Below are 24620 nucleotides of genomic sequence, written 5' to 3'. Positions count from 1 at the left end.
TTCCCTAAGGAAAACAGCTAAAGGCAAAAGCTCTTCCAGAACATAGAGACAGGTTTCCACAGAAGGCAATGGCTTTGAGACATATTAAAAAGGAAGGAAAAAAGAAAAAAAGAGAGGAAGGAAACGTCAGGAAACTTGGATACAATCTTAACTTTAAAAATACAATTTTGGCTTTAGTTTGTGAATGTTGTCAATTTGGGGACTCAATGGTATTGACTACAGGTGACACACAATCACCTTGACCTCAGCAGAAAACCTTGAGAATGCTCCACAATGGCTGTATCTAAAGGAAACAGATGTTTGCCTTTCATATGTATGGTATGACCCAATGAACACATCCCTTGCCAAATAGTTATGTATAGCTCAAGGATTTTTAAATCAAATATTGATTATTCAGCTAAATAAAAAAAAAAATTTAGCAGCATACATAATCACACATATCCCCTTCCCTCATGTTAAGGTTTCACACAGAAGGCTTTCTGAGGCAGCATGTAAAGGTGCCAAAAGCAAACTGATACATGAAAAGGGCATGCTAGGAAAACTGGAGAAAAAAATGCCATTTACTCATAAATATGCTTCATTTTATCTGGAGAATTAGATATGTTTAATATCTATATATAAGTTGATATAACATTTGTTTCATCATAATTTTTAAGTATAATCCAAGACTAACAAACATATTCTTCTTTCCTTTCAAACTTAAAGCTACAGAAGACCCCTTTCCTAATCACTGAACTTATTGATCCAAAGACAGTCAATACTGAAATACATGGCTACCTCTCAAAGAAGGGCCAAAATAAAGAGAAAGCCCGAAGTCTTCTCTAACTATTTCAGCTGCTGCCAACGGCAGGCGCTCCTGCTTTCACAGGCAGCACTGGTCGGTCTAACGCTGGTCCAAGCAATCTTCAAATCTTATTTCTGGAGAATGGAAACCTGTAGGGGCTGCAAAGTAAATCATCCAGTGAGACCTTAGTCCTACAGTGATGAAATTCTTATAAAAGCTATAAGGGCCAAGGCCATCCAATACCACACAAGCATATAAAATACATAAGGCTCCATAGGATAAAACACTAACCATGAGAAATGATGACTTCTCTCACCAGTATAGAAGTGGGAAAAACTCAAGCCCAGTTTTAAATAGGTTGTCATTTCAGACTTCCTCTATAAAAAGCCAAATTATTACCAGGTCCCAGTGAGTATGGAAGAAGTGTTGGTCAAGGAGATGCTTAATCTATACCTTTGATCCTAGCATAAACCAGGCAGTTAAATAATTTCAAAATGTGCAAAACAGACATTCCTCTTGAGTTCGCAAGGCGCTACAAAGTGTCTTTCAAATGATCCACGAGTCCTACTTATTAAACAGCCACACAGGTGAGAACCAAATTCAGGTTTCCAACAGAAATTGTAGAATGTTACTTGGCAAAGCTGCATTTCCCTAAGACAGCTTGTCAGGTAGCCGGTCAGTCTAAATTACTCTGACTCCTCTGGAATTGCTGTCAAATCCCACTTGGCTGAGAGCTGAGGTCAGAGGACGTGAAGGTCAGCAGACGTTGGCTGAGCAGGGCATTGTGTCGCTTCAGGTACACTATGATGTCTCCCTGCTTCTCCACAATCTCTTCCAGGCTCGAGAGAGTCCTGCACAAAACCAAGGTATTCATGGGTTACACATGTTCACCAACAGTCTCTTTGCAAATGGATCTCTACTAGTTTTCAGTACAGCACGTTATATCTGTTACTTTTTCTTAGATTTTATAAGCCAAGGCAATATCCCCAAACGAGATTCTTTCTTTAGACTTGGTTTCACCACAGCTGAGAGGAAGTAAACAAATCAAACACAGTTGTAAACATATTTTAACATATGCAGAGTCCTAAACTCCAAGCATCAGAATGGTCTCTAGATTTCCAGATGGAATAAACTTTTAAATCTCTTTCGCTAATCTTTTACTCCACACTTACCTGAATCCAGTCTCCGATGTAATATTGTTGGGGTAAGCATAGATTTTTTCTTCTTCAAGTACATCAGGCTGTGGCTTGGTTTTATTAAATTTTCGAATTTTCACTAAAATAATAAAGTCATTATTGTCAGGTTATCCAATCACGAAAAATTTTCTAATTCCATTTATTCAAATTTCATTAGTAATTGGCTATTCTTTTCAAGTAATATGCAAAAAAAAAAAAAGTTCATAAAGTGAATAAACAAATAGGGAAAATGTGCTAAAAGGGAATGGAAATGCTGATGCAGAGGCAGGAGAAGAGTCAGGAAAGAGCCATCAGCACTCATTGCCCGGAAGTGAAGACACGTGGAAGAGCCAGGGAATTTGGCGACCTGGAGGCCACTGACGAACCTGAAGCCCTAACCCCAACATGAGTGTCCTTGGAGACGTGACCTTTGGTGAGGTAATCAAAGTAAGAACAAAGTAATGGGGGCAGTGCTGATCTGAGAGATGAAGGGACAGCAGGAATGCACCTGCACAGAGCAAAGGCCACGTGAGGCCACAGCGAGAGGCGGCCACCTACATACCAAGGGAGAAGCCTCTGGAGAAGCCAGGTCTGCAACACCCTGATCTCAGAGGTCCAGCCTCCACAACTGAGAGAAAATAAGTTTGTGTGTCTTAGTCACCCAGGCTGGGTATGTGCTCTGGCAGCCCCAGCAGCCTAATGCACGTGGGTAGAAGTCTGCTGCAGAGAGTTGAATAATCAGACACAACAAGGCTGTTGTTCCCAACCTCGCAGGTTTGGCTACAGACTGAGCCGAACAATTTGCATGTCTGAGTAAGAGCCACCGTCCGGGGGCCCTGCCCCACCTGCGTAATAACCCTGGGACACGGCTGGAATGAGCACTCCCACCACAGATGGTGACAAGGGGTCAAGAGAAAGGGCTGAGCCAGGCCTCAGTGATGGCAGTGACTGTCCAATGAGATTGGCCTTAAGAATTGTTCGTGCAGCTCCAAATGGGTCAAGTATTCAACATGTGGGAAGGGGGAGGGGAGGTGGGTTAGGCCCCAGCACAATTTTTTAAAACTCCACATATGATTCTTTCCTTTCTTGTAACAACCCTTGAGATATAATTCACATACAATGCAATTCCTTCAAAGTGTACAATTCAATGGTTCAGTACATTCAAAGAGTTGTGCAACCGTCTCCACAATCAATTTTAGAACATCTTGTCACCCCAAAAAGAAGCCTGGGATCCATGAGCAGTCACTCTCTAGGTACCCCCACCTCCAGGACTAGGCAACCACTAATGTGTTCTCCTTCTCTATAGATGTGCCTGCTCTGGGCATTCCAAGTACACAGAATCATACAATATTTACGACTGGCTTTTTTTTTCTCTCAGCATAATGCTTTCAAGGTTCATCCATACTGCAAGTGTCAGTGCTTCATTCCATTATTCCTTCCTTTTTGTGGCTGAATACTATCCTCTGTATGGATAGAACACCTTTTGTTGGTCTAGTCATCACTTTATCCTAACACCATTTAGGTTGTTTCCACTTCTGGCTGCTATAAATAATGCCATTTGGAACATCTGTGTAAAAGTACACATGGACCCAGAAGTGCATGTGCTGAGTCATATGTTCAACCTGTCAGGGAACTGCCAGGACCCACAGATGATTCTGATGTGACTCTCAGATGAGAATGAGGCTGAAGAAGATTAAACAAAGAGGTTAAAGAGAAATGTGAGAAGGTTAGGAGACATGCAGAGGGTTCATCAGAAAGGACCAGAAGGAAGTGGTCAGTGAGATGCCAAAAGAACCAAGTGAGGGAATGTAACAAGAAGCCCTTGACTTTTAGGTGGTGGCCAAGAGAGTTAGAAATGATAAGCCCCTCACACAAAAACAGACACACACAGATCAATGAAACAGAACAGAGGACACAGAAATAAACCCACACGCTTATGGTCAATTAATCCATGACAAAGGAAGCAAAAATATACAATGGAGAAAAGAATCTCTTCAATAAGCGTTGCTGGGAAAACTGGACAGTTACATGTAAAAAATGAAATTAGAACATTCTCCAACACCGTATACAAAAATAAACTCAAAATGGATTAAACACCTTAATGTAAGGCTGGAGACTATAAAACTCCTAGAGGAAAACATAGGCAGAACACTCTGACATAAATCGCAACAATGTTTTTTTGGATCCATATCCTACAGTAATGGAAATAAAAGCAAAAATAAACAAATGAGACCTAATTAAACTTAAAAGCTTTTGCACAGCAAAGGAAACCATAAACAACACAAAAACAAAACCTACAGAATGGGAGAAAATATTTCCAAACCACGAGACCAACAAGGGATTAATTTCCAAAATATACAAACAGCTCATACAGCTCAGTATCAAAAACAAACAAACAGGGGCTTCCCTGGTGGCGCAGTGGTTGAGAATCCGCCTGCCAATGCAGGGGACACGGGTTCGAGCCCTGGTCTGGGAAGATCCCACATGCCGCGGAGCAACTAGGCCCGTGAGCCACAATTACTGAGCCTGCGCGTCTGGAGCCTGTGCTCCGCAACAAGAGAGGCCACAATAGGGAGAGGCCCGCGCATCGCGATGAAGAGTGGCCCCCGCTTGCCACAACTGGAGAAGGCCCTCGCACAGAGATGAAGACCCAACACAGCCAAAAATAAATAAATAAATAGCGTTCCCTTTAAAAACAAACAAACAAACAAACAAACAAACAACCCAATAAAAAATTCGGCAAAACTCCTACACAGACATTTCTCCAAGAAGACATCAAGACGATCAACAGACAAATGAAAAGATGCTCAACATGTCTAATTAGAGAAATGCAAATCAAAACTACAATGAGGTATCACCTCACACCAGTCAGAATGGCCATCAGCAAAAGTCTACAAAAAAAAAAAAAAGTCTACAGATACAAATAAAATAAAATAAAATAAAAAGTCTACAAATAATAAATGCTGGAGGGGGTGTGGAGGAAAGGGAACCATCCTGCACTGTTGGTGGGAATGTAAATTGGTACAGCCATTATGGAGAACAGTATGGAGGTTTGTTAAAAAACTAAAAGCAGATTTACCATATGATCCAGCAATCCCACTCCTGGGCATATATCCAGAGGAAAAACATGGTTCAAAAGGATACATGCAGGGGACTTTCCTGGTGGCGCAGTGGTTAAGAATCTGCCGCCAATGCAGGGGACACGGGTTCCAGCTCTGGTCTGGGAAGATCCCACATGCAGCGGAGCAACTAAGCCCATGCGTCACAACTACTGAGACTGCGCTCTAGAGCCCTCGAGCCACAACTACTGAAGCCTGTGCTCCGCAACAAGAGAAGTCACTGCAATAAGAAGCCCTCACAATGCAATGAAGAACAGCCCCCGCTCGCCACAACTAGAGAAAGCCCGCACACAGCAACAAAGACCCAACGCAGCCAAAAATAAATAAATAAAAATAAATAAATCTGTTTAAAAAAAAAAGGATGCATGCACCTCAATGTTCACTGCAGCACTTTTTACAATAGCCAAGACATGGAAGCAACCTAAATGTCCATCGACAGATGAATGGATAAAGAAGACGTGGCACATATATACAATGGAATATTACTCAGCCATGAAAGAGAATGAAATAATGCCATTTGCAGCAACATGGATGGACCTAGAGATTACCATACTATGTGAAATAAGTCAGACAGAGCAAGACAAATATCATATGATATCACTTATATGTGAAATCTAAAATATGATACAAATGAACTTATTTACAAAACAGAAATAAACTCACAGACACAGAAAACAAACTATGGTTTCCAAAGGGGAAATGGGGTGTGCAGGGAGGGATAAATTAGGAGTTTGGGATTAACAGATACACACTACTGTATGTAAAATAGATAAACAACAAGGACCTACTGTATAGCACAGGGAACTATATTCAATATCTTGTAATAACTTATAATGGACAAGAATCTGAAAAAGAATATATATATCTGAATCATTTTTCTGTACACCTGAAACTAGTACAACACTGTAAATCAACTATACTTCAAAAAAAAAAAAAAAGATATGTATAGCCCCTCGGCTTCTGATGGCACGAGAACAGCATGCCCACCCAAGGGCAGACAGGGACTGAGCGCTGGGCTCCACCACGCAGGCCGGGAGAGCTCAACAAAAGAGAAGATGGGGCCATCAGGGGGCCAGGCGGGATGCCAGGAAGCCAGCTCTCCAGGACAAGTAAAGAACGCATCTCAAGGAGGGAGCGAGCCACTGTGTCCAGTGCCACTCAGGAGATGAAGGCTGAGACTCGACTGTCCCATGAGGCTTGCCTCTAAATTGGAGTTACGTTCATATGGCATCTCCTTATAATGGTGTCTTCCACATAATAACTCCAAGATAAATGAAGAAACTTGGAACAAGTTTAAGTTTCTTGAACTGGGGAAAAGGAAATAACAGTTACAGAATATTAAAGTAAAAGTTAAGAGGCAGAAATAAAAGACAATAGCTCAACAATATAAAAATGTCCATCTTTTAGACTCATCTTTGTGGGGTTTTTTTTTCCTGAAGGTGTTTCATTTTTTTTTAATTGAAGTACAGTTGATTTACAATGTTGTGATAGTTTCTGGTGTTTGTGGTTTTTAAAATAAATTAAATTGCATGCAGTCAGCATATATCAGATCACAGGCCAGGCAATAACACCAGTGCAATCTACATGGAATGAGAATCTTCCACTCTTCCTTTCCACCACAATAAGCCAAGGAAAGCTCTCACTAAACCGCAGGACACTGGACATGGGCCGGCTGCCCCTTACAGTCCTTTCCTCCTGAGCTGAAGCCCAATCATCAGGGCTACTGGAAGGCTGGTAACTGAGTGGCATTTTTTGAATCCTTGCTTATTTTTAAACAAATGGAAAGCTAATCAAATCACCAGAAATCTTTTAAGTTTTATTTTCCTAGTTTTTTCCTACAGAGACGGTCAGGTGCCCAATGAGAAGAGTCCCTCTTGACTTCTAGAGATTAACCACTTTACTGCAGACAAATTAGTCAAATTTAGATTAGAATTAGTATATCAAAGAATCATGTCATGAAGAGTTACTATCAGCATTACCAAAACTAGGTATCTTTTACATCTTTTTAATATAGATAAGCAAGAAAAATGCATGTATCAGGGAATCAACCTTAAATTTTTTGTGATACACTGAACAAAGTCAACATTTGTCCTAGAAGCCTTAAGAAGAGGCACAAAACAGTAAAATGAAACACAAGCTTTGGCCCATGTGGCTTTTCCTTCATAACTGAAGAAATAATCTCTTCAAAATGGACAGATAAGGTATTTTATTGTCACAAAACAACTGTTGCTCAATGCCACCAAATTAGCTGCTATTACAGATTTTAGTGCATGTCAGTACTGCAGCAGGAATGAATCTTGTTTCTTTCGGGCTTGGATTTTTTTCTCTTCAAGTATCCTTCCATCTATTTTTCATGTTAACATGTTTGAAGCTTATTTAATCTTACCACTGAGAGTTCTGAGAGACAGCCAGACAGAACAATCCTCAGACAGTTCTAAATTTAGAAAGAAGTGGGTTCTTAAATGGTTTATCAAAATCAAGTTTCGGCTAAATGCAGTTTTGCATGTATTAACTTATTTACTTATTTTATTTTACTTTTATTTTGCCGCACAGCCTGTGGGATCTTACCCCTACCAGGGACTGAACCCATGCCCCCTTCAGTGGAAGCACAGAGTCTTAACCACTGGACAGCCAGGGAAGTCCTATATTTAGCTATATTTTAATTTAAAGCCAGACTTACATCTCAGTTGCCTTTGAGGATGCAAAAGTTTGTAGATCTTTTTTATTTTTTATTTTTTTTAATGAAAAGCCTTCATTCTAGTTGATAAGAATGTGTTGATGACACAACTTTAGAAATGAGACTCACCGGTATGTTCCTGGTGGTTTTAAATTAGAGGAGTCTGGATGTGGTCAGCAATGAGCTATGGGTGCTCAATAGGGTCTCAGCCACGTAGAAAAGGTTTCCCGCCAGAAAGGTAATGGGCTGGGCTTCAGGTGGGGATGCGACCAGCAGTGAAAGGCCTTTCTATAAGAACAGGCTCCTTGTCATTCTCACCTGTGTACACGAGCAGGCACGTCAGGGAGCAGACCAACTCCACAGCCAGGGTGGCCAGAATGAGGTCCAGGTACAGCGCGCTGGGCTCGGGGAAGGAGTGCTGCAGGCAGAGCAGGAGGAGGAGCGCCGTGCTGCCTGCGGGGAGGAGACGCAGCGTGGGTGCGAGAGCGGGGTGGGGCGGGGCGGAGTCCCCGATCCCACGCCGCCGCCGCTGCCGCAGCCCCCGCAGGGGTACCGCAAGGGCGCGGGCACCCACCCAGCTACGCGGCGACGAAGGAAGGTAGAGGATGGAAATCAAACACAACACGGCAAAGACCAAATGATGCCCCATGACACAAATACGTAAGAATCTGGACTTTTTTAAAACTCAAGGAGTGAGTTTCTACGAGGACCCGGTGGTCCCTTCTGGTCGTGCAGCACAGTCAAGGACGAGGCGAGTATCCAGAAAAAAACCGGGGACACGCTGCTGACCTTGGACAGATGCCCTAACACCTCCACTCCTCGTCTGAAAAATGGGGTGACAATAAATATGAGCTGTTTCCCCCCTGCTCAGCATATCCATTATTTATTTTTGAAGACCATTTTAACCTCATTCTGCACTTACAGTCTGAAGACTGTCAAAGAAAAGTTTAGGGGCAGAAGTCATTCCTGTAGTGTTTTATCTTAGAATTTCCTAAAACTAACATATCTATCCAAGTCTGATCAAGGCTGGGGAGATGCTCATTTGATTTACCTTCTGCTTCTTGGTACAAAGGGGTGACTGTGAGCCAAAGAACCCTGTTTAAATAACCTATCAGAAGTCCCTCTACACAAAGCAATGGTCCAGCACAAATCCCTAAGCCCTTCCCTTACACTCACAAATGTCACAATGCCTTAGCATGTTGACCAATAGCTCAATTTATGAATTAGTTTTGTGTACAAGACATATACAACTTTACAGCTTTAGGGAGAGGAAAAAACTAGGGAAAAACCTCTGCAGGGAAAGTGAACACACAGTTTCCAGAGGATTTGTGATGCCCTGAGCAAGGCCTGTGTCAGCAGTGTGGCAGGTCACAGGGTGAACTTGCAGGCTGTCAGAAGAGACTGCAGAAGTAAGACATTCCCCTGAATGATAAGCACTGTGGACATCATGAGAGCACCCTGCCCAGCACCATGTCTCCAAGGGTCAAGTTTTCGCTTCAGTGAAAAGAACAACTAAATATGCAACTTGCTATGCAGCTAATAACATTTGATAGAGTTCAGGATGTATTTCGATCTAAGGAAGGAGAACAGATAAATCAGATAAACATTTTCAACTTATTTGGAAGGAAAGCAAAGCCCCTTCTCCCATCTCCACAAAATAAAGTAAAATCAATTTATTTTTCTCTCTGCAGAGAATAACAAGCATCAGGATGAAGCTAACCATACCCAGCAATACTATCAACAGGCAAAAAAAAAAAAGAATGGTTACACCCTTCGGATTAGCTGGAAGTTCTATATCCTCATAGATTTACCTTCTTTTTCTTCAAATAAGACAAAAAAATATTTAAAGAAACAAAGTAAACACCTGCCCCAATTCTCCTGGATTTTCTGGGTCCTTATATGAGTAACTTAAAAGTGATGCCGTCTGTGATTAAACTGAGGGTCCAATTGTTTAGAAACAGATTGTGATTAAGAGTCACATGTGTAGCAATAATTTGAAAGTCAGAGGAAAGGCAAAGATTAGACAATCTCTTGGTGGGCCTCAAAAATACTATCTCCAGACCATCAGTGGAGAAACTGAACATTATTTTGGTCAGTATACAAATAGGTTTCTGCTTTTCTCTTTGTCAGAGGCGCAAAGATTATAGGGACATCTTCTGGCCATAAACAAGTACTGCAATCAGCAGTAGAATGTAGAAACCGCACTCTTCCTCTGGGGGCAGTAAAGGCCGCCCCTTGGAGATGCTTCAAGACCAGCCATTCCAATACAATGCTTCTTTCACTGCAACCGCTGGGCCCTCCCGCTCCCATTGACAACCTCGCTGAGCAGATGAACTCACAGCCTGCCCTTTAAGAAAATGAACTACCAGAACACAGGAAAAACATTAAATTCTGTAGAGCTGTTCTTCTGGGGAAAAATTAATTTCTAATTTGGTTTCAAAATGTTCAAACATTTATTCTGGACTCAAATTGAAAAAGAGGGCTTTTTAGAAAAGGTAGAAACCTTGACAATTAGGCAAAAATACCTAAAGAAGTTCAGTTTAATTCCATTAAGCCTTTAAATTGTCTGCATCCTGGATGGACTTTCTGACCTTGCCTTCAAAATTGTTTTCCAGGTTTTCTGTTTTAGTAATACATCTTATTATATAACAGTCTTTCTCTTACTGCGAGAAAAGCACCGAGCTTCATTTAAAATAAAACAATTCCCTCTTATCCTACAAGTATCAACTAGCATCAGCTGTATATCTCCTTGAGATGAATAAGTCTGCTAGTATCAAAAGGGGGAAAAAGTCCACATTTCACACAGGGGTACCTTGCTCATAATGAAGGGGACAGAAAATGCTACCCCAAAATATGCCTCCTTTGTCTTAAGGATTATTTTAAGCTGATTATTTTTAAGAAACGGCAGACACAGATGAAGCTCTGAAAACCAAGTAGGAGTTACCTTTTACAAGAGACATTTACAATTATAAGGGAAATCTCCATTTGTAAGGTTATATCCCTCTCTGTACCAGGATGACTCTAAATCTCTAGAAACTCTAATCAATGCAGAAGGCAAGCATAACAAACTTACCCTTGTTTACTGTGCTTTTCCTGGTCACCTCCCAGAACTATCGCCCCTTCCCCAACCCTCCCTATCTTCTTTGGTCTTTAGCTGGAGATATTATTTAAGAGGGTGGCTTAGGCCACTGTGGAGTTACTCAGTTTTCCTGGGTCTCTCCCATGTATACAGGAGGTATAATGTTATTAAACTTCTATTCGTTTTTCTCCTGTTAATCTGTCTTTTATTGGTGGAATCTCAGCCAAGAACCTAGAAGGGTAGAGGGAATATTTTTCCTGCCCTACATAACAAATACAGATTTCAAAGGGAAATATAAGAAAAACTTCAAGACATTAAGGTGATCCTAATTTTAGTGGCCACATCACTCTCACAAAAATGAGAGCATGGGGCTTCCCTGGTGGCGCAGCGGTTAAGAATCCGCCTGCCAATGCAGGGGACACGGGTTCGAGCCCTGGTCCGGGAAGATCCCACATGCCGCGGAGCAACTACACCCGTGTGCCACAACTACTGAGCCTGTGCTCTAGAGCCCGTGAGCCACAACTACTGAGCCCGTGTGCCACAACTACTGAAGCCCGTGTGCCTAGAGCCCGTGCTCCGCAACAAGAGAAGCCACCGCAATGAGAAGCCCACGCACCGCAACGAAGAGTGGCTCCCGCTCGCCGCAACTAGAGAAAACCTGTGCGCAGCAACAAAGACCCAACACAGCCCAAAATAAATAAATAAATAAATAAATAAAAAATGAGAGCATGTATTTGATTGTAAAATCAAACTTAACATTTTCTTTCTGCTGTCATTTATTACACTCAAGCAAGCCACCGAATAGCTGAGTGAGACAACTGGGCTTACCAGTGGAGTGTATCATCAGCGCAAGGCTTTTAAGATGCCTTGTTGACCGGTAGATCTTGTTATAGCCTCGGTTTCTTACTTTGCTATGGTGATACTGGATGTATCGTTCAAGAAGGAAATGCAGAATCCACAAAATCACTTTTCCGAGGATTATGACTGTCTGAACTTTCAATGGGTTGGTATAGTTTCCTGGGCACTTGTCTTCAATTGGATTGGGGTAAGAACAAAGCACACCTGTTAAAAATGCTAAAATAACAAACACAATCTGGTGGAAAGGAAAACAGTAGAATTAATATTCAATATTTGGATTTAAGAAACAATAATGACCATCCCCAGCACATACTCTTATACCTATGACTTTCAGTATCCTACTTTTATGAGTTTAAAAATACTTTCTTTTTGCCATTTTTACAAACTTTTTAAACAGATAATCTGGAGAAAAATTTGCAGAAAATTTGGGAAACAGATAAAATCACAAATAAGAAAATAAAAATCACCCCAAATCCCATCTAACAAAGATGAGTACTTAATGTTAAATTCAATTTCCTGCCCACTTCTCTTTTATTAAAAAGAGTAAAAAGTTTATTTAGCACCTCAAAACTAACTAATAAAAATCATGAATTAAAAAAGTTTATTTCTAGCTTCAGTTTTAAGAGAACAAGAATAACTATCCAATTAGATTGACAAAAATTTAAAAGATTGATGTCAACATATGGGCAAACAGACAGCCTCATAAAATGCTGACTGGTCTGGGAAGTGCTGCTGAAAAATAATTTGGAAATATCTTGACCCAGAAATCCTACCTTAGGACCCTATCACTCAGAAGTAAAAGCACAGTACCTAGGATATATGGACACATATATTTACTGCAGTGTTCTCTGTATTTGAAAAAAACCTGTAAATTGCCCAAGTATATGTATGTATCCATAGCAGAATATTTGAATAAATTAAGGTATACCCACTCACATAATAGAATGTTATTCAGCTATAAAAGAGTTAACTAGGCAACTTCCCTGGTGGCACAGTGGTTAAGAATCCTCCTGCCAATGCAGGGGACACAGGTTCAATCCCTGGTCTGGGAAGATCCCACATGCTATGGAGCAACTAAGCCCGTGCGCCACAACTACTGAGCCTGTGCTCTACAGCCCACGAGCCACAAGTACTGAGCCCTGGTGCCACAACTACTGAAGACTGCATGCCTGGAGCCCGTGCTCAACAACAAAAGAAGCCACCGCAATGAGAAACCCATGCACCACAACGAAGAGTAGCCCCCGCTCTCGTCACAACTAGAGAAAGCCCAAGTGCAGCAACAAAGACCCAACACAGCCAAAAAAAAAAAAAAAGAATTAACTAAAGCTCTATGTATTAATTTGGGTGGATATCTATGACATGTTAAGATTAAAGAAAGTAAGGTGTAAAGTAGTAGTTCAAAGTGTGGTCTCCAGACCAGTTAGAAATGTAAATTCTCAGGCCCCAAATCAAAATCTCTGGGGGTGTGGCCAGCAGCCTGTAGTGTAATAAGCCTGCCAGGGTGTCTGGTGCATGCTCAAGTTTGAAGAACACTGCTGTTGAGTAATAAATACCGTATTATCCAATCTTCTCTTTTTTGGAAATGGGGGACATCCTTTTATAACGTGGTAATCTTTTTGTATACATTTGTATGAACTTAACAAAAGACACTGAAAGAGATACAGTGAACTGACCCCATTTATTAACTCAGGGAGAAGGCGCGAAGCAGAGAAAAGGGAAGATTATATCTTTGTATACTTTGGTAATGTTTTACTTGTTAACCATAAGGCAGTATTATTCTGTAATTTTTAAAAAATCAAAGAAAATTTTAAATGCTGTCATTAGCTTCCATCACCAAGCATCCAATAGCAGCCAATCTTAGCATGTAATAAATCTATTTAAAATGTATGTGGTTTGTCAAGAGCAGTAATATTTGCTATAGCAGCTCAAGATGCACATCCTCATAAAGCAAAAAGTGGAAAAGTCAACATATTCCCTCTACTGTAATATACTGTACATTGAACCCAACTGATCCATTTTATACAAAGTAGCATATAAAGACATTAGTTTTTCTTGTTCTTTAACATAAGATTTTCTTAGTCCTAAAATTAGGGCAATCAATCCCATAGTATCGAAGGCAGGCAATTTAACGTAAAAAGTTTTTTTTAAGTGGTGTGTGTGTACTGTACATACATAAAGAGTATGTTAGGGCTTCCCTGGTGGCGCAGTGGTTGAGAATCTGCCTGCTAATGCAGGGGACACGGGTTCGAGCCCTGGTCTGGGAAGATCCCACATGCCACGGAGCAGCTGGGCCCGTGAGCCACAACTACTGAGCCTGCGCGTCTGGAGCCTGTGCCCCGCAACGGGAGGGGCCGCGATAGTGAAAGGCCCGCGCACCGCGATGAAGAGCAGTCCCCGCACCGCGATGAAGAGTGGCCCCCGCTTGCCGCAACTAGAGAAAAGCCCTCGCACGAACCGAAGACCCAACACAGCCAAAAATAAATAATAAATAAATAAATAAAGTAGTTATAAAATTTAAAAAAAAAGAGTATGTTATACTCTTTATATAATTTATAATTATATAATTTATAAATTATATTAATACAAAGAGGCACAAGGAAAGAAGCGCTTCAGCTGCTATCTGGGGATCAGGAAGCCATGGCAGAATCAGGCCACTTATTAGATCCACATGAGGAAAACGGGTGCACCTCTGTCCTCAATGCGCTCAGTCCTGAGTGCAAGTCTTCCACAGTGCACCTCACTGGAGCAGCAGCTGGGCCAGTCCTCAACCACATCCACCCTCCTCATGAACACCCAAGGAGTGGCGAGAACCTGCCTTCTTTTGATCTTTCACATTGCAGCAAAGAACAACTACAGCCCCTAGTGTTTGAGACTGTAGTAACCAAAATGAGGAAATAATTAACAGACTTGGAGCAGAGCCCCCAGTAAGCCTACAAGACCATTCATACGTGTGTCTTGTTTTGTTTTTATGATGTTGAACTTTATTTTTATTGAGGGATATAATTGACATAACACTGTATAAGTTTAAGGTGTGCAATGTGTTGATTTGAAACATTCGTATATTGCAAAATGATGGCCACCAGTAGCTTTAGCCGACACCTGTATCATGTCACATAATTACCATTTCTTTTTTGTGGTGAGAGCAATTAAGATATCTAGTCTCCTAGCAACTTTGAAATTTATATTAGTGTTGACTATAATCACTATGCTATGCATTAGATCTCCAGGATTTATTTATCTAGTGGTTGCAACACACATTTTTAAAAATTCCCAGACATTTGTAATTTTATCATATAAAACATGGGGCAACAGTACACTGATTTCTCTGCTTAACACTATTTCCTAGGTGTAAATAAATAGATAAATTTCCACGTCAACATATATAGATTTATCTGTATCTTTTTTTGTTTTTATAACTGAAAAAGTAATACATGGTAAAAAAAAAAATTCAAATAGTACAAAAAGTAAACATTAAAATATATTAGGTGTCCCTTCCACTGAGGCGCTCAGTACAACTAGCATTAAAAGGGTCTTGTGAATGCTTCTGGAAATATTCTATCACAGAGTACAGGAATAAACGTTAAAAGTTTCCAGTACCAATTCCAATGTGTGGGCCGGGGGAGGGGATGGCGGAGTGGGGCGGCAAACCTCTGACACCAACTGGGAGCTCAACTGGTGAAATGGGTGTCTTGATGAAGACAGCTCAACTCAATTCTGACACTACCTGGAGAGAGCATCAGATCCCATGGGTTAAAGGCTCAGTCCCAAAAGACTGCCCTCACTTCAGATGCTAACTCCAAGTCCAGGTTGTTACCAGTGCTTCTTACCCACTGGCTATAAATCAGAGGTTCCCACAACCCCCTCCTTGGACTTTAGACACCATTTGCAAATCCAGGTTGTTACCTGCACTTCTGACTGACAGGCTATAAATCAGAGGTTCCCATCAACTCCTTCTTGGGTTCAATTAGTTTGCCAGACTGGCTCACAGAACTCAGGAAACCTGTTTACTCACCACATTACCAATTTATTACAAAGGATATTAAAAGATACAAATCAATAGCCTGATGAAGACATACTTCCTGCCAGTTCCCAAACAAAGGAGCTTCTGCCCTGGTGGAGTTAGGGGGCCTGGCAGGTGGTTGATAACAAGTGTTCTAGCTCACCAACCTGGAAGCTCTCTGAACCCCCTCCTTTTGGGTCTTTATGGAGGCTTCATTACATAGGCCTGGTTGATTAAATCATTGGCCATCGGTGGATGATTTAACCTCTAGCCCCTTTCCCATCCCCAGAGGCCAGGGTGTGGGACTGAAAGTTCCAACCCTTTGTTCCTGCTTGGTTCCCCTGGCAACAGCCCCCATCCTTAGGTGCTTTCCAAAGTCATCTCACCAACATAAATCCAGCAGTGGTGGAAAGCGGTTGTTATGAATATCAAGACACCCATTTCACCTTTATGACTTTGAAGCGATTTTAGGGACTGAGGACAAAAGACCAAAAATTATAACAAAAGATGCTCCCATTGCTCTTATCACTCAGAAAATTCCAAGGGTTTTGGGAGCTTTGAGCCAGAAACCATGGATGAAGACCAAAGACATATGAGAACTATATTTTGATCATCTGAATGACCAAATATATTTCTTATGTCACAATATCACCTATATACACAACGTTTCTCTCAATACCCTTTTAAAATGTACAAATAGGAACATTCTATACACACCATTGTAAACCTCATTTTTTTCCATTGAACAATGAACCGTGAAGGGTAATCTAAATATATACACATCCACCCCAAGTTTCTCTTCTAAGTTTCTCTTTTAATATTGTATAAGCATTCCTTCATATGGACAGGACATACAAAGCATCTTCTGGATGGTGGCAGTTTGTAGTTTCTTCGTATTACAGACAACATTGCTATCATAAACGATATCCTTACATGTGTGCAAATATGTCTACAATAAATTATTTGAAGTAGAGATATGAGTAAAAAAGTATGCACACTTTAAATGTTAATAGATACAGCCAAACTGCCCTCTGAAGAGGTTATAAATTTTTGAAAAACATCGCCTTTGGATGGATCACTTTCTCCCAGTTAACTTACATGTATCAACAAGAGAAGATTTGCAATGATGACTGTAGGAAGAGGGTGGAATCTGGGCCTAAAATGAGCGTGTAATGAGTGATGTGGGAGATGCTGGGTGTCCAGAAGGGGGTCATCTTCAATACTTTGGATGAGATCCAAGGAACCCTGAGGTGCAGAAAAAAGGAAGCAAGCTATAATCACCACTCTCTGGATTATGTTTCCAAGACAAATCTACTAAACTATAAAGATTTAAAATGCATTACACAAATTATAGACAAGAAACACACTCCCTACCTAAAGCCAATGTTGAAAAAATACCATAAACTTCTTGATGACTACTGTAAACAAACTGGTAAAAACAATTATTAAAACAAGTAGAAGAAATCTTAATTCTTTATCTCCAAATGAGGTAAGACATGAGATTATGTATAAATAATCTCATTAACTATCAATTATTAATCTCATTAATCTCAAATAATTTTCTTCAAGCCCTCAAAACTTAGATATTGATTTATTTAACATTATACACACACACACACACACACACACACACACATATATATATTTTCATTTTTGGCTGTGCCGTGCAGCATGTGGGATCTTAGTTCCCTTACCAGGGATCAAGCCTGTGACCTCTGCAGTGGGAAGTGCAGTTTCAACCACTGGACCACCAGGGTAGTCCCCAACATTACTTATATTATTGATAAAAATAATTACATATGGTTGCAATTCTTAAGCTATATCTCGGTGTTCCACAAAATTTTGGAAAGCTGGTTGAGGCTTTACTAAGAGGTCTTAAACTTTCAATCATGAGAGAAATACGTTAGAGTGTTAATAGATACAGATCACCCTGATAGACCCTCCAGGAGATTTCAGTATGTAGATACCAGATTCTCAATGAAAACAACTAGCTGCAATGTCACTGAAGTAGCCAGCAAAGGCTGAGCTGCAACCTCAAAATCTTGTTAGTCATGTTTAAAGTTAGGGTCTTGACAGGAACAGCATCTTAGGTATCTGGTGCATAAAACAATCTCTCAGTCTCAGAGCCTTACTGAAAACTGTTACATATAAGGCACTGTTCCTGAGATAAAAGAATATAAGACACAGTCCCTATTCAAAAGGAGATTATATTTTCATCAGGGAGGTTAGGATAAAGGCATGCAGGACTGAACAATATAAGAATGCACAATAGAATATAGTGTGTGGCATATTATGGGGCAGTACATAATAAATTAGCAAATGAATAGCACGAATGATGCAAAAAATTTAGGTTAGATAATTGCACTAGAACAAGAGGGAAATGAAAATTTAGTGGGAAAAGGCGAAGCCTGAGAATTGGATTTGGAGATAGAGGATATGGGCTCTTCACTTTGGAAGGGGTAGAGAGGGGGACCAATGGTGTAAGGGCAGGCTGCTGTGCACCAGGATTATAAAGATAACACAGCGATCTGGGAAATGACCAGATCTGGAATGGGCTTCTCGATTTCCACGCCCAGGCATTCAATGCTGCTGCAATTTTTTTTATTCAATGCTTAGATAGCTTCCTGTTTAGTTTGCCATAACTCATGGAGCAATTCTGATGATTTCTATTCTCTTCCAGACTCCTCTGCTTCTAGCTTTCTCAGTTACCAGCTGTCCCACCTTTACGGCTCTTCCCTTAACTAATGTCCATGAACCTCTCCAGGCCATCCTTCCAGCCTCTGTGCCCATTCATCCCTCCCCACCTGTCAAGTGTCTGTCTTAGCAAAACTGCTGCCTTCTCTGATGCCTCAATGCTGTTCCAACTGCCTTTTTCATCTGACATTGTAGTTTTTATTTCTGCAAGTTTGAGTGGGTTTATTTTATATCTCCCATGTGTCTTTTTAACCTTTGGAACATATAGAAAACAGTTACAATAATTTTTTTAAATGTCCTTGTTTGCTATTTCTAGCATGTCATTTTTGAATCAGTTTTAATTGACCCATTATGTCATATTTCCCTGCCTCTTTGCATGCTTGATCATTTTTTCCACTTTATTGAGATATAATTAACATGTCACATTGTGTAAGTTTGCATACCATGAGTTGATTTGATACACTTATATATTGCAAAATGATCACCACCATAGCATTACCTAACACCTTCACTAAATCACATAATTAGCAATGCCTGGTAATTCTGGTCTGGATGCCAGACATTGCAAAATTTACCTCTTTGGGTGCTGGACATTTTTGTATTCCTATATTATTGAGCTTTGTTCTGGGATTCAGTTAAGTCACTTGAAACAGTTTGATCTTTTTGGTCTTTCTTTTAAGGTGCTTTCTTAGGTGGGATCATACCATGTTTGGTCTAGTGCTAGTTATTCCCCACAAGTGAGGCAAGACCTTTCTGAAAACCTAATACCCTGTGATTATGAGGTTTCCAGTGTGGCTGGAAGAACAGGCACTATTCCCGGCCCTGCATGACAGCACTGCTCCCTCTAGTCTTTCTGAGTGGTTTTCCCCCCAGTCCTCAGGGAGTTTCCTCAGAGGCACGAAGAACAGGACTCAGCTGAATACCTGAGGGGACTCCGCACCTCTTCCGAGCTCTCCCTCTGCGCCGTGCTCTCCTTTCTGGGTTCTCTGTCTTGTGAACTCCAGCTGCTTCGGTATCCCCAGATTCAGCTCCATCTCCTCAACTCGGGGTCTACTGAAGCCCCACTTGGTCCCCCTTCCTCTGCCCACCCCGAAAACTCTCTCAAGGCAGTGAGCTGGGGCGATCATATGGCTCATGTCATTTGCTTCCCATCTCTCCAAGTTCACTGTCCTTCATCGCCTGATGTCTATGATCTCAACAAGTGTTTTTTCATATATTTTTTGTTTTGTTTTGTTTCGTTTTTTGGGGTTTTTTTTTGCTTTAAAATATACTCTTTATTTTTTTCTCCAATTATAAAAATAATACATTATCCAAACAGACAGCTTAGGAAGCACAAAAATCCACCCAGGAAAACGACAACAAAAGCCCCTCCATCCCACCAGCCAGAGATAAGCGCTGCTGGTGTCTGTGACAAAGGCGCACCTGAGGCCGTGCACCGCGTACAGATGATGCCTTTTAAGTCCGGGCAGAAGACAGAAGAACTCACACTAGAAGGAAGGCTGCAGTAAGGCTCCAAAGTTTCTGCACATAGAACGGTGGCCTTAAAGTCTCCTCCCCTTGACCATTTTTGATGCTGCAGAGCCCCACCCACCCGGGGACACAGGAAGAGCACGTCCTAGCTCCCTGGGGACAGGGCTGGCCTCTCCTCCTCTCAGCCAGACACCCACGTCCATGGCCACATGAGATGCCCCAGGGCTCCACGGGGCATAGCGGGGACATGCAGACAGGGACCCCGAGACTGTGGGTGCGACCATGCATTCCAGAGCGGGCACCAGGAGACAGGGCTGGAGTCCCAGCTCTGCCGCCCACTGCTCTTGGACCAGGCAGTCTCTTGGGCCTCAGTTTCCTCGTCTATAAAATGGGAATAACGCCTACCTCATGGGCTCTTGAAGGGACTAAATAAAACGTGAGAAGGTCACAGCACTGGCACATCTCAAGGGTCAATAAATGTCACAGTTCCCATCACTCCTTCCCATTAACCTGCTTCGTGTCAACCCTGTGGCTCTCATTTTTAAAAAAACTGTCCCTCTGAGCGCTGACCAAAGCCCGGGGGGTAAAGGGGAGGTTTATCCTATCCAGAGCCAACCCGAGTCTAGATCCAGCCAGGCCTGTCAGGTGACGAGAACCCGTGAGCCAGGGGCCTGGACCCTGGACCAGAGAAGAGCAGACTGGTGAGGGCTCTGCCAGAGCCACGTTCACGCTGCAGAGCAGACAGGGCCCAACAAAGGACGGGCCTGTGTGGAGGGGCCCCGTGGGGGGCAGCACCAAGGCTACCCGGCCGACCTCGGGGGAAGGAAGCCCTTTCACCGGCCAAGCTGGAACCCTCCCTGCAAAACAATGAATCCCCCATCATTGTTTTGCCTTTAATCACATTTTTAAACACTTGACATACGAACATCTGTTCCCTGATGTTTTGTCTTTGTGCGTCTGTCATCCTCAAAATGAAAGTCCGGAACCTTCCGCACTAATTTTAAAGTCGGGCTGGACGTTTAGTAATGAACAAAGCTGCTTAAATTTCCCTCTAATTCTCTCTAAGTCTTCATGAAGTTTATCATAAGTAGGGTCATCATAAGAGAATTTCTGAATCATTCCAATCAACAATTCTAAGACCTTCATCTTTTTGCTGTCTTTCTCAGTGGCGTAGCGGTGCAGGAGACATCTCCAAGCAAAAGCAAAACCCTGGTACCACCCGATCTCAGATCCACTTCTAGCTCCATGTAACGTGCCATACTGTCTTCCTTCAATCATACCCAAACTACTTTCTTCTTCATAGCCTTCCTGATAACCTTCCCCGTGAAACCGCTTCTGGGGAGGTGAAGTCCACTTCCGGGGGCGGCCGTGCCTGTTTTTTCGTATATTATATACAGGTTTTTGGTTCTTTCAGGTAGACGGAAGGACAAGGTATCAAAGTGGTTCGAATAAGGTGTGCTTCACAAGGGCCGGACTCTACATTATACTATGTTCTTTGTACCTTTAGTACCTGATACACAGCAGGTACTCAATATGTGTGCTGAGTGAATGAAAGACGGCCCAACTTCTTGAACAGTTGGGATCTGGGAACTTTTTAAAAGGTAGCATTGAAACCCTGACTGTAAGACAATAGTCTACTTTATCTCCCACTCGTTCCCTTTCATGCACCTTCTCCTCTAGCCTGCATGAGCTTTCTGGAATGCCCCACAAATATCTTCTCTTATCTTTTTCAGAATACAACTCATCCTTCAAGGTCCAACCAAAACTTATATTCTCTATAAAACTTGTCCTGCCAAGTGTTTTCTTTCTACTTTAAAACTCTTGGGCTTCCCTGGTGGCGCAGTGGTTGGGAGTCTGCCTGCTAATGCGGGGGACGCGGGTTCGAGCCCTGGTCTGGGAAGATCCCACGTGCCGCGGAGCGGCTGGGCCCGTGAGCCACGGCTGCTGAGCCTGCGCGTCTGGAGCCTGTGCCCCGCAACGGGAGGGGCCGCGATAGAGAGAGGCCCGCGCACCGCGATGAAGAGCGGTCCCCGCACTGCAATGAAGAGTGGCCCCCGCTTGCCGCAACTGGAGAAAGCCCTCGCACGAACCGAAGACCCAACACAGCCAAAAATAAATAGATAAATAAATAAAAAGTAGGGGAAAAAAAATAAAATAAAATAAAAAAAACAAACAAAAAAAACTCCTAAAAAAGTACTGCCCATAATATTAATTTGGAATATTTCTTATGCTGCCTTGTATTGTTTCCTTTATGTGTATGCCTTTTGTTTTCCCTGACTACACTGAAGGGGCTGGGGACAACATGGTTTCTATGTCACTTGTTCAATGTTCATGAAATACAATGTATTTGGTGACTACATCAAATACACTGCCCTTTGGAGCCTATAGGAAATGTGGGAAAACCATACAAACAGCACCCTCTGGAACTCACCATCTGCAAGTGAAGATAGCTGTTGTTTTTTCCATACCATCTCCTCCCTCTTCTTTTGTGACAATAGCTACTTCCTTTGGGGACCCAATGTCTACCTCTGCATTAAGTCTCAAGGGGAACATCCTTTGATGCTCTTCACCCTCCTCTGGCCTGGGGTGGTCATGTAACCAAAAAGGGCTGGGCCAATCCAACTCTCTCAGAGCAGCAAAGCAAACGGAGTCCATGGTTGAGGCGACCCATCCCAGGACAGGTTCTGAAAGGACTCCTGTGTCTCTGGATCCCTTGAGCTGCCCTTGTTTGGATCCTTTCAGAGGCCTAGGTGTTCATCTACCCTATATCCTTTCACATAAATCCCTTTCTTCCTTAAAGTAGCCACAATTGGTTCACCCACTTGCAAACAAAGAACCGTTAACTAAAAAGCCTTTGTTTCTTTTAACTCAATTTAGGTGTCTGGGCCTAAGACATAGCACACAGTTTTTAGCTTTCTACTGAGTGGTAGAGACAATATCCACAAAATACCAAAAGCAGGTGACTTGCTCAGATCTAAAGCTATGTAGCTATTGGTGAAACATTACTCTCCAACTGTTTGGTGAAACAAATTTCTAGGGTTGTACTAATCCCAACGCTAAAAGCTACAGACCCAAGAACCCTGGGCCAGCTTAGCACCAACCAAGAAGCATTTACTGCACACATTTTGATGAGTCTCTAATTTTCCTCTTACTCATTCTCTCCACACATTGTCAGTTCATGAATCTCACCCTTAAAAAATTTAGAAACAATCAGTTTTTCTTTAAATATATATGAGTCTCAAATCTACTTCCAGGTGTTACAGTTAGCTTTCCATGTTCTCAGCTGAAAAAAAGATAGAATTTTTTAGTCTTATCATTAGAAATTGTTCGGTCTTTATTTAGTCAAGATAACTGAACTACAGTCACTATTTGCACAAGAATCTAAGGTCTTGTGTAGGGCTGGAACTGTGTTTCATGTGTCTTGCCTGATGCACCTCATTCAGTGGTAGGATCACAGTAATATTCCTATTAATCTATTAACTCAAATCAGTGCTTTAATATAACTATCAACTTTGCATTTTTCAATTGCAAGAATTTTGTGCCAATGAGCAACCCAGTTAATTCTGGGCACAAATACATGCTTTTCCTAAAAATGTTTTAATACATTTAAGCAAAGATTTTTGCAATTACTCTTCACTCTGTACAGTATATACACTGTAACTAATGCACTGTTTTTTTAGTAATCTGGTTTGGATCCAAAAAAGTAAAGAAATTTTAAAATCCCTTCACTCCTACCATGCCCCGATTCAAAACATCACATTGTTTTTCTCCAATGTGGGTTTTCGGGTGATGATAACGACAGGTCTGCCCGCGGGACGCCGCAGCCGCTCCAAGTCACAGCTCTCAGGGCCAAGGCCGGGACCCAAGAGGAGGAGGACTCGCCCCTGCGCCCGGGCGTCCGAGCGGCCCCGCTCCCGAGGCCACGCGCGCACCTAGGGCCGCCCCAGTTCCGGGACCCGACACGCGTCCGCATGGGGCTGCCGCCCGCCCGGCCTTCCGCCGGGAAAATAAGCCCGGGACCAGCGTGGACCCCGACACCGCCCCGGTGCCTCCTCCCACAACCCCGCGCCCGGGCAGCCCCGCGCAGGAGGCGCCCCTCCAGCCAAGGCTGCCAGCAGCATCCGCGCACTCACGTCCTCCATACTGCCCGCCGGCGGAGGCCGCAGCCCTACCGCCCAGCCTTCGCACCTGCGCCTGGCACCGCCTTCCGGGACCCGCCCCGGGACCCGCCCCTCGCTTTCAATTAGCCGAGGCGCAGAGGGCGGACCCCTCTTCCTCGCTCCAGGGCTCCACTGCCAGAGGCCTTCCCGGACCCGCCCCCTCGCTCCCGATTGGCAGAGGGGACAGGATGGACTGGCCTCGCCTCTCGCTTACTATTGGCAGATGCCCGACACCTAGATCCGGAATGGCCGAGGAGGAGGGGGACGTCTTACTCCCTGAAGACCAGCCTCCGGCCGCCGCTGCCTCTGGGAAGGCGGCGGTGCCTGGAGAGCCCGCAACCTGCGCTCGCGTCCTAGGTTGGCCGGAGATTTGGGCACTAAAGGATGCGTTCCAAATCCAAGAATTGAACTGTTTCCGGCCGCCACTTGCTTCTTTGTAAAACATCAACTTTTCTCGGTCTTGCTTAATTATTGTTTGCGGCACAGCTCCGTGCACAGAACCAGCGGTGGAATCCCAGGTTCGCATTTATAGCTCAAAATTCCACCTGCAGAGGGACACGAACAGAATAAAGACTGATTTCCAGGACATACAGTTTTCACCAGT

At 42.7% G+C, this 24620-nt stretch overlaps 1 protein-coding gene across 2 annotated transcripts; it reads right to left on the bottom strand.

The window, feature by feature from the left end:
• Positions 1 to 542: 542 nt before the first annotated feature.
• On the bottom strand, positions 543 to 24114 carry TMEM192 (transmembrane protein 192). 2 transcript variants are annotated; one of them, XM_007176715.2, is made up of 6 exons: positions 23990 to 24114; positions 16791 to 16937; positions 11663 to 11927; positions 8074 to 8208; positions 1957 to 2059; positions 543 to 1635 (listed from the first exon to the last, which is right to left on the bottom strand). In XM_007176715.2, exons 1-6 carry the CDS (start codon positions 23996 to 23998, stop codon positions 1497 to 1499), a joined length of 798 nt encoding a protein of 265 aa, XP_007176777.1. In that variant the 5' UTR covers positions 23999 to 24114; the 3' UTR covers positions 543 to 1496. The 2 variants fall into 2 exon arrangements, with proteins under 2 accessions (XP_007176777.1, XP_007176778.1); XM_007176716.3 differs by lacking the exon at positions 23990 to 24114 and adding an exon at positions 23592 to 23983.
• Positions 24115 to 24620: the final 506 nt, after the last annotated feature.

This window comes from Balaenoptera acutorostrata, chromosome 5 (genome assembly GCF_949987535.1).
Source record: "Balaenoptera acutorostrata chromosome 5, mBalAcu1.1, whole genome shotgun sequence".
Taxonomy (NCBI): Eukaryota; Metazoa; Chordata; class Mammalia; order Artiodactyla; family Balaenopteridae; genus Balaenoptera; species Balaenoptera acutorostrata.
This window is presented reverse-complemented; position numbering and strand designations above follow the sequence as displayed.

Coding starts and splice junctions, on each gene's coding strand:
- TMEM192 (XM_007176715.2), bottom strand. Junction 11,928..16,790: donor ATCTTCTCTTGTTGATACAT/GTAAGTTAACTG, acceptor CCTTTCCACCAG/ATTGTGTTTGTTATTTTAGC. Junction 8,209..11,662: donor GCTGATGATACACTCCACTG/GTAAGCCCAGTT, acceptor TCCTCCCCGCAG/GCAGCACGGCGCTCCTCCTC.